The sequence below is a fragment of the Suricata suricatta genome, chromosome 2, assembly GCF_006229205.1.
Source record: "Suricata suricatta isolate VVHF042 chromosome 2, meerkat_22Aug2017_6uvM2_HiC, whole genome shotgun sequence".
Lineage (NCBI taxonomy): Eukaryota > Metazoa > Chordata > Mammalia > Carnivora > Herpestidae > Suricata > Suricata suricatta.
This window is the reverse complement of record NC_043701.1, coordinates 152,379,202-152,395,941: the sequence shown is the minus strand read 5'-3', so window position 1 is coordinate 152,395,941 and position 16,740 is coordinate 152,379,202. Positions and strand designations below refer to the sequence as shown.

The window sequence follows — 16,740 nt, the reverse complement described above, 5'->3', positions numbered from 1 at the left end:
GGCTCTGGGCTGTCAGCACAGAGCCTGACGTAGGGCTCGAACCTAAGAACCATGAGATCATGACCTGAGCCAAAGTTGGATGCTCAACTGACTGGGCCACCCAGGTGCCCCAAGAGAGCAACTTTTAAATCCAGCACAGAGCACCTGCACTTTTCCTAGTGCAAAGAACTGGTTTTCTAGCTGTCTCAAGAATTTCAAATGTCCTTGTTTTACATGAGGAAATAGAGCTAAGGTAAGCAGAGTCTGGAATCCTTGACTGTAGGCTCAGAAAAGTCAGTAGCAGGTTAACAAAAACTCTCAAATAATCAATATTTTTAATTATAATTTTCTGTCAGTGATCAACCAGCCTGTCAGTCCAATCCTGTATCATTTGTTAAAGCATTCTCAATAACTGATCGTTTGTCCTTCAAATGCTTCTTTACGTATTCTGCATTCCTGTTCTACAACAGCCCTCCTTTATGCCCCCGTTTCTCATCAGCATTATTCTATAGCTTCTAAGCTAGTCTCCCTGATGCCATCCATTCAACCCAGCACCCTACCAGATCATTCTTCACAAATATACTACTCTCACCAGACTGTCTCCTCTTAAGGCTTCAATGATTTACTCACACTACTTATGTAACAGTGTCAAGCTCCTTACCCCAGAATTCAAAGCTCTTTACAAAGAAGTCTTCCTATCTTTTCAATCTCTCTCCTACAACTTTCTGGAAAGACTCTAGGAAGGAGAAACTTGACTCCAACCCAGTCATGGTACTCAGTATCCTACTCTAACACTCTCTGTTCACTTCTACCAGGACCTTACCTCCTTCTTCATGTGTCTTATCTGAATATTTAGAGAATAGGAATTTTGTACTCTCTTCTTTAAAGAACTTAAGCTCAATACCATACAAAAACAGACAATGATGGTTAGATTAAATCATAAAGTATTCTCTGGTATTTAAATAAAGGCTGGCAGAATTTGGTCATATTAATAAATGAATTTTATTTAGATTCAGAATAGTTACTATTTCAAGAAAATTCTGGAAAGTAAATAGACTTACCGATGCAAACATCAATCTTTCCTTTAATTGCAGCTTCATGGAGGGGAGTATAATTCCAATTATCACGAGCATTTGGGTCTGCACCATGTCGCAAAAGGAGACTGACTACTTCAGCATGACCAAAAGAACACGCATTATGAAGAGGAATAAGCCCTCCATCATCACGTGCTTGGACATTTGCACCATTCTGAAGCAAATACTCAACTACATCTTTCCGCCCAAAACCTAGAAGAAAAGAAATTGTCCACATTTAAGTTTGCCACAGAAAATGCATCAATTAGTATCAATAAATACTAGCCACTCTAAAGTATCTTTGGATGAAGAATAACAAAAGATTCAACAATTCAAAAAATAATCGAAAAGAGGGTCTGAAATATATCACTTACTAATCTTAAAGAGGAAGCCAAGGGACTCTCCAATGCTTTAGGTAGTATAGCTGACTCTTGAACAACATGGGTTTGAACTGAACGGGTCCACTTATAAGCAGATTTTTTTTTACAGTACTGTAAGTTGTATTTTCTCCTTTTTATTAAGAATGTGGTATATAATACACATAACATACAAAACATTATTACTTGACTGTTGATGTTATCAGTAAGGTTTCTATTGGTTAACAGTAGGCTGTTAGTAGTTAGGTTTTAGGGAAGTCAGTTATATGTGGATTTTTGACTGCACAGAGATCAACACCCCAACCCCCATGTTGTTCATGGGTCAAGTGTACTGCTAACTTCAGAGAAAGGTTATGAAATAAGTGACTAAAAGCTCAAAGTTCAAGTGTTTCCCACTCTATAATAGCATTTCTAAATGCGAATGTGGAGTTCTGGATATGCAGTGTGCATATATTTTCAGATACTCAAAGTATATAACTCTTGCTAGAAACTCCCACATCTATCTCATAAAATGGTTCCACTAAATTGGGGGACTATGATATATCAACACACAAAAATAACTGCTTACAGTTTATATTTGTGAAAATAGAAGTGACCTAGGCAAAAGTGTGATGTCAGGTGTCTTCAAAGGAGCCCCTACTTGGTCCTGTGCACAACACAAGCAACCTTTTTCTAGGGAGGAGACCTCTTTCAGAAAACCATATCCCACAGTTCTGCTGTAACTGGCCCCATATCAAACAAAACAAAAAAGTCTGACAACTCATGTATACTGGTTTACAGATTAAATACCAATCAATTTCAATCTCTTACCATTCTCATATAACAGTACTTAAAACCTTTTTACAGCTAAAATAAATGAAATGAAAATAATTTCAGGCATATGTTAAAGAAGATGGGGAGGTTATACGTGAGTCCTGGGAGAGAGAGAGAAGCCCCTTCTCACTAATGTGAAGTTTATACCCCAATATTCTTTTTTCTTAAAAAAAATTTAAGATATTTTTGGGAGTGCAAGTAGGAGAGGAGCAGCTGGAGAGGGACAGAGGATCGAAAGTGGGCTCAACACTGAAAGGCTGACAGCAGTAAGCCCAACATGGGGCTAGAACTCACAAACCACAAGATCATGAGCTGAAGTCAGACGCTCAACTAACTTAGCCACCCAGGTGACCCTCACCCAAATATTCTTAAAACCACCAACTCTGAATACAGTCTTTCTAAAACCAGAGTGGGAGCCGCAGTAGTGGGGTGCCTGGGTGTTACAGTTGGTTAAGTATCCCACTCTTGATTTTGGCTTAGGTCATGGTCTCGTGGATTCAGAAGGTGGAGCCCCGCATGGTCTCTGGGCTGACAGTGTGGATCCTGCTTGAGATTCTCCCTATTTCTTGGCCCCTCCCCTGCTTGCACTCTCTCTCAAAATAAATAAATAAACTTAAAAATGCCTGGGGCTGGCCTCGTTGCAGCTGATATAAGAATCAGATGGTTGAAAAGATTAACTGGATTCTTTGTTTTAATATTGCTAGGCTCCATGTCACAAAGGTAAGTATCTGTGTATCTCTGATTCTCCCTATTCTCAAAGAGCTCACAATTTAGGATGTGGAGAAACAGAAAGAACCAAAAATTTCAATACACGATAACTGCCATCATAGGGGTGTATGTAAAATGTTACTAGAGTCCAAAGAAAAGAATACCTAAATTGGGGAAAAGCAGAGAATAGGAAGGTCTACCCAAGGAGATTCCAGTGACATCTGAACTGAAGACTTGCAGAAAAATTAAGGGATTATGAGGAAAAGGAGGAAAGGAGAGGAGAGGAGAGATGGGTGGGGAAGGATCTGAGCAAGGGAAGAGCACTGCAGTCCAAGCAGAAGAGACAAAATGTACATAAGCATGGTCACATGAAAGAGCAAATCATTCAGAATAGGACACAGAATGCCAATTAGGCAGATGCCGGATGAGGCAAAAACCTTTTATGTCATGCTAAGGTGGCACCTGGACTTTGTCTTATGGAATGGTGTTTTCAAAACTGTTTTCGGGTAGGTTTTAATGGAATCTTTTACCCTTAAAAAAAATTGAGATACAACTGACAAATAATGTATTAGTTTCAGGTGTACAACATAGTAATCCAGTATTTTTATATATTATCAAATGAACACCACATTAAGTCTAGTTAACATCTATCATCACACATAATTACAAATTTTCTTTTAAGATCTACTCTCTTAGCAACTTTCAAATATACAGTGATTAAAATACTCCGCACACTGTATATTAAATCCCCAGGACTTATTTATTATGTAACTGGAAGCTTTTATCTTTGGACCACCTTCACTGATTCACCCACCCCTTCACCTCCCACTTCTCACAACTACCAATCTGTTCTATGAGTGGGTTTTTTGGGGGCTGGGCAGTAAGATTTCACACATAAGTGGGATCACACAATACTTCTTTTACTTAGCATAATGCCCTCAAGGTCAATCCATGTTACAAATGGCAAAATTTCATTCTTACGGTTGAATAATATTCCATTACATATACATACACCACATTTCCTTCATCCATCAATTGACACTTAGGTTGCTTCAGGTCTTGACTATTGTAAATAATGCCGCAATGAACAGAGAGGAAAAGACGGTGCATGTATCTTTTTGAGCTTACAATTCCTCATGAAATCTTATAAAATGCCAATACAAGGCATGATCACTGCAAAAATATTCAACACCTGGTACATAACTGGCACTCACAGAATTCAATTTAATAATACAATTCAGGTTTAATCCTCCTTCTTGAAAAGCCCTTACAAAGACCCAAAGGAAATTACACCCCCGTATTACTAAGCCTCCTCTTAGAAGCAGTATGAAATATACTGCTACAACAGAAGAGTGGTTACTGAAGGACAGGCAAATACCTACTAGAGTTTAAAAACAACAAAATACTGTTTTGCATCTTCCTTAAAAAAAAAAACTACTAAATATCCCAGAAATCAACTCCTATCAGTACCTAATTTATTCGTTGGAAGTAACATAATTTAACTACAGATCTTTTTCAACTTATGATGGGGTTACATCCTGATAAACCCATTTAGTTGAAAATACTGTATGTCCAAAATGCACTCAATACACCTAGCCCACTGAACGTCAATCACAGCTTAGTCTAGCCCACTTTAAACACGCTCAGGATACCTATATATTAAGTTGAAGTTGGGCAGAATCATGGAACACAAAGCCTATTTTATAATAAAGTGCTGGGTGTCTCACGTAATTTATCAAATACTATATGAAAAGCGAGTAACAGAATGGTTTTAAGTGTTCAGTTGTCTACCCTGGTGATCACAGGATCACAGGCTGACTGGGAGCTGCAGCTCAATGTCTCTGCCAGCATCACGAGCACCATACAGCATAATGCCAGCTCAGCACACGATCAAAATTCAAAATTCGAAGTATGGAGTCTACTGAACACATACCACTTTTGCACCATTGTAAAATTGTGCATCTTTAATCAAACCATCAACAGTTGGACACCTGTAGTTCTTTTCTCATGGATGGTTAGGTTGGTTCTAATTTTTTCTACTGTACACGTGGCCAGGAATAACTAAAGACACAAGAGAGCACCTGGTGACTTCTTGAATCTGGGGAAAGAGAAGGAAGGGGGTGATTATCAGATCTCTGAGAAACAAAACAGGTTTCGTGGGTTAAGATCATTTGGATTTGGAAATGCTTAGCTTGAGGTGCTTGTGGAACAAATGCCAAGCAGAAAGCTCTGCACATCTTGAACTCAGGAAACTGGTATGAGCTGGAGCTGTGACGGTCAAAATGGCATGCGAGGCTAGCTTTCTACCTGTTTTGTTGAAGTGTACTTTCTATCAAAGATCAATCCCTTTTCATCTTATACTTTAGTCCCTTCTCAAAGTCTTCCTTCTCTCCCCACTCCTAACAATCACTCCCTCTCTACTAGATAATTCCTGACAGTATGTATACACATTTTGTATCTTCCATTTTATAAAAAATATTCTCCCTAGAGGTGCCTGAGTGGCTCAGTCGGTTAAGCGTCTGACTTTGACTCAGGTCATGATCTCATGGTTTGTGGGTTCAGCCCCACACTGGGTTCTGTGCTGACAGCTCAGAGCATGGAAACTGTTTCAGATTCTGCCTCCCGCTCTCTCTGCCCCTCCCCCACTTGTGCTCTGTTTCTGTCTCAAAAATAAATAAAACAAAAAAATATATAAAAAAATTTATTCTCCCTAAATTCAAATTTCCATTTTTCTGCTCCACTTTACAATTAAATTTCTAAAGGCTGCCACCAATTCTGTCTCTCATTCACTCCTTTTCCAAATCCAATCTGGCTTCTGCTGCTTCTTTACAACTGCTTTCACCAAGGTTACTTAAAATCTCCATGTTGCCAAATCTAAGGGATATAGGTCTGTCTATATTTGACTAGACCTCTCAACCTTTCTGTAACAGTCTCTCCAAAACTTCCATTTCATCACAGACTACTGGTTTTCCTCCTGTCTCATCCATTCATTCAACAAATAATTAGGGAATATCTGCTACATGAGAGACACTTTTTTTGGTGCCTGGGACATGCTAGCAAATGAGACATCAAATCCCTGCCTGTGAGGAACCTCCATTCTGTGGGGGTGAGGGAGATGAGCAATAAATGCAAAATATAATTACGTTAAAAGTAATTAGAAAAAGAGCAGAATAAAGATTGACCAGGGTGTATGTACGAAGGTGGGCTATAAAGCTGAATAAGGTCACCATAGGTGGCAGTGGTGCTTTAAAAAAAATTTTTTTTTAACATTTATTTATTTTTGAGAGAGAGAGGAGAGTGAGAGAGGGAGGGAGGGGCACACAGAGAGGGAGACAGAGCATCTGAAGCAGAATCTAGGCTCCAAGCTGTCAACACAGAGCCTAATGCCAGGCTAGAACTGCTGAACTGTCAGATCATGTCCTGAGCCGAAGTTGGATGCTTAACCTACAGGACTGAGCTATGTAGGCGCCTCTTTGTTGTGTTAATTTAAATCCAAGTTAGTTAACGTATAATGTAATAATGATTTCAGGAATAAAATTTAGTGATTCATTACTTACATATAACACCCAGTGTTCATTCCACCAAGTGCCCTCCTTTTACTTAAAAAATTTTTTTAATGTTTATTTTTCTCTCTCACACACACACACACACACACACAGAATCCAAAGCAGACTCCAAGCTATCAGCATAGAGTCCAACATGGGGCTCAAACTCATGAACTGTGAGATCATGACCTGAGCCCAGACGCTTAACCAAATAAGCGATGCAGGTGCCCCAACAACTGCCCTCCTTAATGCCCATCACCCATTTAACCCATCTCTCCACCCAGCACCCCTCAAGTAACCCCCAGTTTGTTCTCAGTATATAACAGTCTGTTATGGTTTGTCTCCCTCTCTGTTTTTATCTTATTTTTGCTTTCCTTCAGATGAACATATGTTCATCTGTTTTGTTTCTTAAATTTCACATAAGTGGAATCAGGTAGTTGTCTGACTCATATTGCTTAGCATAATACACTCTAGTTTCATCCACATTGTTGCAAATGGTGAGATTTCATTCTTTTTGATCGCTGAGTGAGGTATCATTGTATGTATATACCACATCTTCTTTATCCATTCGTCAGATGATGGACATTTGGGCTCTTTTCATAATTTGGCTATTATCAATAGTGCTGCCATAACCATAGATATTGTGATGGTAGCATTTGATCAAAGACTTGCAAGAGAGGGAATTAGGGGCACGTGGGTGGCTCAGTCGGTAAATGTCTGGCTTCAGCTCAGCTCATGATCGCACGGTTTGTGGGTTTGAGCCCCACATCAGGCTCTGTGCTGACAGTTCAGAGAGCCTGGAGCCTGCTTTGGATTCTGTGTCTCCCTCCCTCTCTGACCCTCCCCGGCTCACACTGTCTCTGTCTCTCAAAAATAAATAAATGTTAAAAAAAAAAAAAAAAAAAAGAAAGAAGAAAGAGAGGGAATTAGCCTTACCACTACCAGTAAGGCCAGAGTGACTGGAGCTGAGTGAGAAGTCCGTAGCAAAGTAGGAGATGAAGTTAGAATTAATGAGGGTCAGAAAGACAGGCTTGAGAAGCACTCTAAGAACCTGGTTGCCACCATGAGAGTAATTCTGGGTACTCTGAAGATAGAGGCAGTAGAGCTTCTTCATGGGTTGCATGTGGGGTGAGGGTAGGGGAAAACGTTGAGTGAGAGAGGAGTCATGGATGACGTTAAGGTTTTGAACTGAGAAACAGAGAGTTAGAGCTGGCATCAACTCAGACGAGGAAGGCTGCAGACAAAACGGGTCTGTGGCAGAAGAGGAGTTCAAGTCTTGGACAGTCCTATCTACCTGAGGCCTTCTTGAGCCCTCCACCCAATTTCTAAATGTCCACATTCCTCAAGGCTCAGTTCTCTATCCTCTTTTCCCTCCTGGATGAGCTCATCTACTCCTACAGCATTAAGTACCAACTAGACACACAATCTCCAAATTTAAATCTCCAGGCTAGCTAGACTTTTCACTTGAATTACAGACAATTTACTGGACATATATCCACCTGGATATTTCAAAGGCATCGCAAACTCAACATGTTCCCAAACTTCTCTTCATTTCCAATGACCCTGCCCTGACCCAATCACTACTGTACTCAGCCTATCCTATTACAACAGTCTCCTAATTGGGCTCCTCACGCCACTCCTGTCCCAATGGATCTTTTAAAAACAATCATCACTGGAGCATCTGAGTTGTTCAGTTGGTTGACTTCGGCTCAGGTCATGATTTCATGGTTCGTGGGTTTGAGCCCCATGCTGGGCTCTGTGCTGACAGTTCAGAGCTTGGAGCCTGCTTTGGGTTCTGTCTGTCTGTCTGTCTGTCTCTCTCTCACTTGCCCCTTCCCTACTTGTCTCTCTCCCCAAAATAAACATAATATAAAATAAAATAAAATAAAATAATTACTAAGTTACTTAAATTTACTTAAATTATTTAAATAACATATGTACCATTATTACATTATCATTATATCATCAGTGATATGATACTTCTTTAGAATAGTTCATTGGCTGAATGTACTACATTTAAATTCTTGATTATTTCTGCTCCTGAAATCTAATAAAAGTTTGAGTAATTGAAAAAAGAAAAAAAAAGCTCATTGGTTTCCCATCGATGTTCACAGAATAAAATTTAATCACTCTGCTGTGTCCAACAAGGCATGCTGCATGAACTGGCTCTTACCTATTTCTCTAACTTCATTTCATACCACTCTTTCCTTTTTGAGCTATGATCCAGCTTTCTTTCAGTTTATCAAGTGTGCCAACATCACTTCAGGGACTTGGTACATGCTGCCCTTCTGCTTGGGCTGCTCCTCCCTTGTTCTCTGCACTTCTCACTGCTCATCATAGTCACCCCTCACTATTCATTCCTTCTACTTACTGTCTAATCTGTTCAAATGTCACCACCTTCAGGAGGCCATCCCTGACCATCCTTTCCAAAGAAGTCCATTCTACTCACCAGTATTACTTTCTATCTTAACATTTCATTTATTTGGTCTCCCCCTTTTCTCTACTAGGATGCAAGGTGTGGAAAAACTGATTTTTTTTCTTGGTTGTTCATGGCAATATCCTCTGGCACTTATTAAAATTTGGACTTATCATTTACTCATCTTTTGGACTCTTAGGTTCCATATAAGGCAGGAAACATCTCCTTTATGTTTATTATTACTTTCCCAGTGTCCTTCACACTGTGTGGCACAGAGAAATTTGTTGATATTTGAATTACTACATTATGAGAAAAGGAGACTAAGAAGTAAAATTAAGAATGGATGGCACTGCAGAAGATCACTTTTTTTTCAGTGGTAATCAGCACATCTGATGTAATCAAAATGGTGACTTACAGGTTAACATCTCAAAAAAGAAACAGCTTTAGTTGAACATGTACTTGTTATAAGATATTCTGTCAATTAGGAAGATATCTATTCCAAAGGACTGTTGATCTAGCTGAAGACAGGTCAAGTAGTAGCTTTTTGTTAAAATATCATTTGGGAATTGAAGAAGGTTGCTTACAACTAGAGTTAGACTCAATACTGACATGTATGACTGAATACTAAAACTGAAGTTTTAGTTGGGGAGGAAGACGGGTAGAATGGGTCAAGTTATTATACCTATACAGTTACCAACAGTCCAAGACACAGATAACTAGTGCAGTAACTTTGTATCAACATGATTCTCTAGTCATTAAGACGACTAAAATCTGTCAGGAGACTGACAGCAGATATAGGCATGTTTGTAAAGTCACACTGTAATGACTATACTATGTGAGTAGAGATCATGTTGCTATCCTGAAAGAGGCGATGAAGAGTCTGAGATTTTGAATGTCTGAAGCCACTTCTTGGCATGAAAACAACCAACAAAAAAAACTTAGAGGGGATCAGTAGGTAGCTATTTCAAATTCTAAAATATTTTATTGTTGGGGCTTTGGTGAAACCTTTAGATTTAAGATGTTTCCCAAACTCTGAAGGCTAATCTTTAATGAAATCTTCATTCATAAAGTCTCAAGAACAGTTCAAAGTCTTCTGTTAAGCACTCAGTTCTTTAAAAAAAAAAAAAAGCTGCAGGATATATAGGATATATTCTGATCATGTTCTTACTGGCCAGGCAAAACCTAAGAAGGTATATCCTTAGAGTTAATGCCAATCTCAATATCCCAAAGATCTCATTAGTAGTCATGGCTGCTCAGGATACACTGCAGTCTATTTTATAATTAAACAGCACTCATCTTCAAATACTGCTCTACATTTGAGAATACTGATGAAATCAGCAGTGCCTGGATGGCTCAATTGGTTAAGTGTCCAACTTTTGATGTTGGCTCAAGTCATGATCTCACGGTTCATGAGTTCCAGACCTGTGTCAGGCTCTGTACTGACAGCCTGACAGCATAGAGCCTGTTTGGGATTCTCTCTCTCCACCCCTTCCCTCTCAAAATAAATGAATAAATATTAAAAACAAAAGAAAGAAAATACTGATGAAATCATACTTGAGTTTGAATTCACTAAAAAAACACTGACACTGAAACAAAGCAGACTTACTTGGAGAGTAAATCTGCTGGTCAATCAACTGTATCACTTAATCATAGGTTTTATATCCTGTTCATTTCTGTTCACTGGTTAAAGCCAGTGTCTGACATATAACAGGACTTCATAAACATGTTTAGTGCATCGTCTAATACTTTATTGGAACAGTAAGCAAATGACCCTCAGTGAAGAGTATGGAGTTGATGATTTGTGACCAGTAAGGAGTCTATTCAATTTCTTTCTTGTCAAATTTCACTACTATCTAGGTGCCATCAGTTCCAGAACTACTGCCAACTCTATTGTCAGAGTAGTATTGTCAATACTACTGTATTGTTAACAGTATCTTATTTTGCTACTATACTAAAACATGCTTTCAGAGAATGGCTTCCAAAGTTTTTGGAATGGTATTCCATAGTATTGTGGAAGTCACAGTAGAAAAATCAATTTGGATGCTTAGGGATATTCACCAAATGCCACCACCACCTCTCCTTTTTTTTTTTTTTTTTTTTTTTTACTGTCCAAAGGTGGGATGGGCCATTGATATAACAGGTCCAATACAAAATGACAGTGATGTCCCTCTGTCCTGCTAGTCTAAAGGTAGGCTTGTCTCCTGTAGGGCTTTGCCAGAAGGAAAAGCTCAGAAACAAAAAATGTCAACAAGGCCACGAAATAAAGAAGGCCCTTGTGGTCTGGGAGTTGGGAATGTATAATCAAGCAGCCATCAGCTTTGACTTATATAGCCAGGACTCTTACTAAATTTTTCTGAGGGAGGTAATTTTAAATCTCTCATTTACTATTAATTTTAGTTTACTAAGATCCAGGAAATATATTTTCCATATATTTTTTTGAATGAGGAATACAAGGAAAAAGGCTTTGCCCAGCTCAACTTGGGAAGATATACTATCTCTCTCGTCAGACTAGGAAAAACCTGGAAAAGAATGCCATAGCCTGTGGGTTGATAAAATTCTGATAATCTGAATGGGGAAGGACTGAAACAAGTTCTCCAAACTAGTTGTTACTGAAGTCCAGAAAGATCTGAAGAAAGAAGTATAGCTCAAGTATTGATAATATACTGGGAGATATGGTGAGTCAAGAAAGATTCTAAGTTTGTTTGTTTGTTTTTCCTTTGACAGAGAGTGAGAATATTTAAAGATAGACTTGCTTCCACAACCCTGGAATCATGACCTGAGCCAAAATCAAAATTGGACAGTAAACTGACTGAGCCAACAAGGCACACCAAAGCTTCTACATTCTTTTAAAAACATGTTTATTAGTTTTGAGAGAGAGAGAGAGAGAGAGAGAGAGATAGCATGAGCAGAGGGACAGAGAGAGGGAGAGAGAGAATCCCAAGCAGGTTCCACATTGCCATCGAGGAGCTCAATGTGGGGCTTGATTGCATGAACTGTGAGATCATGACTTGAGCCAAAATCAAGAGCTGGACACAACAGACTGAGCCACCCTGAATTCTTAAGTAGATTGGTCTTTATTTCACATCTGGGTTTTTTGCTGATGTACGATTTAATCATCCCCTACAGCAAAAACCAATCCTGGAAACAATCTATAATTCTATTCCTAGGGGCACCTGCTCAGGCAGTTGAGCATCTGACTTTGGTTCAGGTCATGATCTCATGGTGTGAGTTCAAGCCTTATGTTGGCTCTGTGCCAATGGCTCAGAGACTGGAGCCTGCTTCAGATTCTGTGTCTCCCTCACTCTCTGCCCCTCCCCTTCTCACAGTCTGAATCTGTCTGTCTGTCTGTCTGTCTCTCTCTCTCTCAAAAACAACATTTAGAAAAAAAATCCTAGTCCTAGCTAAGGAATAGGAGTATATTTTGTGTATCTCCCATAATTATGACACTGGCTTACAGCCAAGAATAGGACATGCTACTGAAATGTTTGGGGGGGGGGGGTCTTCAACAGCACCATTTTGGGAAAGGATATGAATGGGAATCACAAAGGATATTATATCTTTGGTAGCTGAATTGTTAAAACCTTCAATTGGGGTAAACATTCCACCCAGTCCAGATTCTGACCTGTTGGTCCAGCTGCCCACCCTTATGCAGGAATTCTTTCTACATTTCGTTTTTTTTTTTTAAATAAGTTAATTGATTAATTTTTAAAATGCTTTTTATTTATTTTTGAGAGACAGTGAGAGGCAGTACAAGCAGGGGAGGGTGAGAGAGAGGGAGACACAGAATCGGAAGCAGGCTCCAGGCTCTGAGCTAGCTGTCAGCACAGAGCCCGACGTGGGGCTCGAACCCACGAACCGTGAGATCATGACCTGAGCCCAAGCTGGATGCTTAACCGAATGAGCCACCCAGGCGCTCCTCTTTCTACATTTCTAAAAGATGCCCATCCAACCACTGTTTGGATAGTTCCAGGCAATTCCACAGTTAAACAGATTGCTAAAGTCAGTCTGCTTGTAACCTTTCACCTACTGGCCCTGGTTTTGATTGCCTAAGCCACATAAGTCATATCCAATATCCATTTCACTTTTTATTTGTCTTCTACATAAGTGAAGACAGTAACAGTGTCTAACCTTAGTCTTCTTTCATCCCTAAAGTAACTCTAGTTTTCCTATATGTTGTTTTTATAATAATTTCCAGATGGTCTAATTCCACTACCTTCCTCTGAGTAAAAAACCAAACTGAACCAAAATAAATAAATAAAATAAACAACGCTTTAATATGCAATTCACACAAGTGACTATAAGAACTGAAATTGAGTCTGACTAGTCCAATGTAGATTGGCTGAGTAGCACACAACTGCAAAACAAGTAATACTTGATTTAGCTAGAACCCTACAATGCATGCTCTTTTCCACTTGTCATTCTCCAATAACATGTAAGTATGTACCTCATCTCTTTCTACCATCTCTATACCTGAATTCCTTAAACCTAATAAATGATTTTACATACTTCTCTGCTGAATGATACCTCTCTGCACACCCTAAAGACTGAAGCCATGGAATTAATTCTATGCCTACTCCAACCCCATTCTAAGATCCTACAGCATGCAAAGCCCTTCTTTGGCTATGACAGACAGCAACACGACTTTTTCTGAAAGTTTGTCTCTCTTCATTTTTCAGAAACAAATTCAGAGAACCAACCTCTTGTATTGAAATCTGCTGTTTTCTAGGGGATTACACTGTCCAGAATTTCAGATGTTGCTGCTTTTAGCAAAATTAGAGCTGCGGTCTCCCTACCATCAACTTGTCTCTACAAGTTTTGGGATGTAGTACAAAAAAGTCATTCATATCCTTTGTGTGTGGTGGGGGATTGAAGAGGAAACCATTTTTCTCATAAGAAAATGGCTTCTTAAAGCATATTTATCGAGAAGAAACGCAATCTAGTTTAATAATAAAAAGCACCCAGTAGAAGAAAAGCTCCTATTTATGTTGATTATTTTTCATTAGAAGAACTTCACTCCTTTGTGGTTGGCAATATATTCTTTACAACTAGATATTTACGATGAAATAATGCTCCAAATTTTTTCTTAAAAAAATTTTTTTTTGGTGTGTGAGCAAGATAGAATGCAAATGGGGGAGGTGCAGAGAGAGGGAGACACAGAATCGGAAGCAGGCTCCAGGCTCTGAGCTAGCTGTCAGCCCAGAGCCGGACGCGGGGCTCAAAACCATGAGTGGCAAGATCATGACCTGAGTTGAAGTCAGATGCTTAACCGACTGAGCCGTAACAAATTTTTTCTTAACTGTTCTTCTATCATGATTCATTTCCTTGGTCTGCACAGATCTCTCATTTCTATCCCCCTGACATCAAAAAGAAAGATAAAAATGTGTCCCTTTCCCTACTTTATGCTGCTTAAAAAAGTTTTTTTTCCCTGGGCTCCTGGATAGCTCAGTTGGTTTAGCTACACATTAAGTCCAGCTCATAATCTCAGCTCAGATCTTGATCTCAGGGTTGTGAGTTCAAGTCCCTCATTGGGCTCTGTGCTGGGCAAGAAGCCTACTTAGAAAATTTTTTTTTCTCCCCTGTACCTTACTCTCTAATGCACAAACATAAGAAACTACTTGGTCAGGCAGTTACACAGTCCCCACACCTACACTGAGCTTCCAAAGGCATGTTTACATGCACATCAACATGACCGACAGCAGATCATCTACAAGAGATTGTTAAATGTAGTTTCCACATATAAGAGTAAATGCAGCTGGAAGTGTTTATTTAAATATTAAAACAGGGGTGCCTGGGCAGCTCAGTTAAGTGTCCGACTCTCAATGCCCAGCACAGGTCACAATCTCATGGTTGGTGGGGCCTAGCGTGGAGCCTGCTTGAGATTCTCTCTCTCTGTCCCTACTCTGCTTATGCTCTCTTTCTGTCTCTCAAAATAAATAGAAACTTAAAAAAAACCCCATAAAAACAGATTCTCTCATTAATAACTTAGAGTGAATTTACAAAGCTGGGGCGCCTAGGTGGCTCAGTCGGTTAGGTGTCCGACTTTGGCTCAGGTCATGATCTCATGGTCCATGAATTTGAGCCCAAATTGGGCTCTGTGCTGACAGCTAGCTCAGAGCCTGGAACCTGCTTCAGATTGTGTCTCCTTCCCTGGCCTCTCCTCTCTGCCCCTCCCCCACTCAGCTTGGTCTCTCAAAAATAAAAGTTAAAAAAAAATTTTACAAGAATTTACAAACCTAATTAAAAAAATTTTCTTATATGCCTGGGTTTAAATGCAGGGCTTTTCACGCTCTGGTTTAATGTACATCATTCACAATTTTTATTTTATTATTCTATTGTACCTTAAATTCTTAGTCATATAACTTGCACCAGATAAACTGAATAAATAGTGAAATTGGTTGGTTCCTAAAACAAGTTTTTAATTTAAGTCCGAGCCACATGAAATTTATGTAAAAAAGTACTTTGAAATGTTGGGGCAGAACCGAGGGTGGGATGGTGGGGGAGGAACAAAGTCAGTAAGAAAAGCTAATCCCATAACCTCTAAATATTACTATTTTCAGATATGAACTCATTAATACACCAGATTCTTTAAAGGTAGCAACTAAGATCTTGGTTGGTTATTTTTATCCCACAGATCAAGTGAACAGAATCTAAGTAACACTACCCTGTGGATTACTTATCAGTTGCTTAGGAGTTTGCCAAATCAGTTGTTTAAATGTTGACTAGATGGCCAAACAGTACAATCCAAATTAACTGAGAAAAGACTGAAATCTTAGGCAAAATGGCAAACAGGTGAGATCTGACTTCAGTCGCTTTCTCCTTTTCCATTCTGCTGCCAACAGGCGGTTTCTAGTTCCCCCACCAAACTTTCCTCTTAAAAAGGTTCCCCAATAGGAACCCAACAAAGTTGTAACTGATAAAGAACGCATACCTCCTAGTAGTATTTCCATTTTAAAACAGGGGCAAGTTAAAGCAAACACATCAGGTAAAAACAGTATCTGTAAAGAAGGAAATTTTTCTTACACTCTTTCTGGCACATCACGCCTACTCTAAAAGAAGGGAATGCTTTAAAACTTATCCTTCTGCTGCTTTTTCAGAGTTATTTTAAACAACCATGTGATATAAAATAAAAAAAAAACCAAGATTATCCTAAGTATGAGGATACTCCCATTTTTAGTCATGCATTGCTCACCTGAGGATATATAGTTATAGTTTTCCTCGAAGTGAAAAGTTTAAATGCTTTATGGAAATAAACTGAGTGTCTCATCTCTGGTTCTTTTAAATTCTTCAATTAAGCCTAATGCAATTATAAAGGCAACCTAGTAACTATTAAAGAAAAGTGATTCAAACGCTCTAAACTCAGAATGAGGGGAGGGTAGTTACTCCCAACTTCGATTCTAGACGCAAGCTCAAGTACTGTCCCGTCTTTCCCCTCCAACGTGTGTGTGTATGTGGCAGCCCCTACTCAGCCGCACCCAGCCCAAGTCATAGCTCAGGTTTCCCAAACGTGACTATTTCCAGTTCCAGCCTCTCCAGAAACTTGCTAATGACGGACTACCCTGATAAACCCATTAACACTAATGTGTCAATGCTTAATTAAGCTACTCTTCCCGAATTACATCCTTGCATTTTACAAAGGCCTTTAAGACCTTAACCCAAAGGATTGATAAGAGTTATTGTGGAACTTGCAAGCACGACAGATTTTTGGAGAGAACTGGCCTTTCAGAACGCAAAGTCCCCTACTTTCTCCTGCGTCTGGAAGCCGTTCCGAGTAGCAAGACCGGAAGTTGGTACAGGTATTGTTGATACAAAACAAAGCAAAAAAAAAAAAA

General features: G+C 39.3%; 1 protein-coding gene across 2 annotated transcripts in view; it reads right to left on the bottom strand.

Annotated features, from left to right (window-relative positions):
* TNKS2 (tankyrase 2) overlaps positions 1-1,305 on the bottom strand; it is a 48,953-nt gene extending 47,648 nt beyond the window's left edge. For both annotated transcript variants that reach the window (XM_029932222.1, XM_029932223.1), the window contains exon 1: positions 1,041-1,305. In XM_029932222.1, the coding sequence (XP_029788082.1) occupies positions 1,041-1,290 (250 nt within the window). In that variant the 5' untranslated portion in view covers positions 1,291-1,305. The remainder of the gene's footprint in view (positions 1-1,040) is intronic.
* Between the last annotated feature and the right edge of the window lie 15,435 nt (positions 1,306-16,740).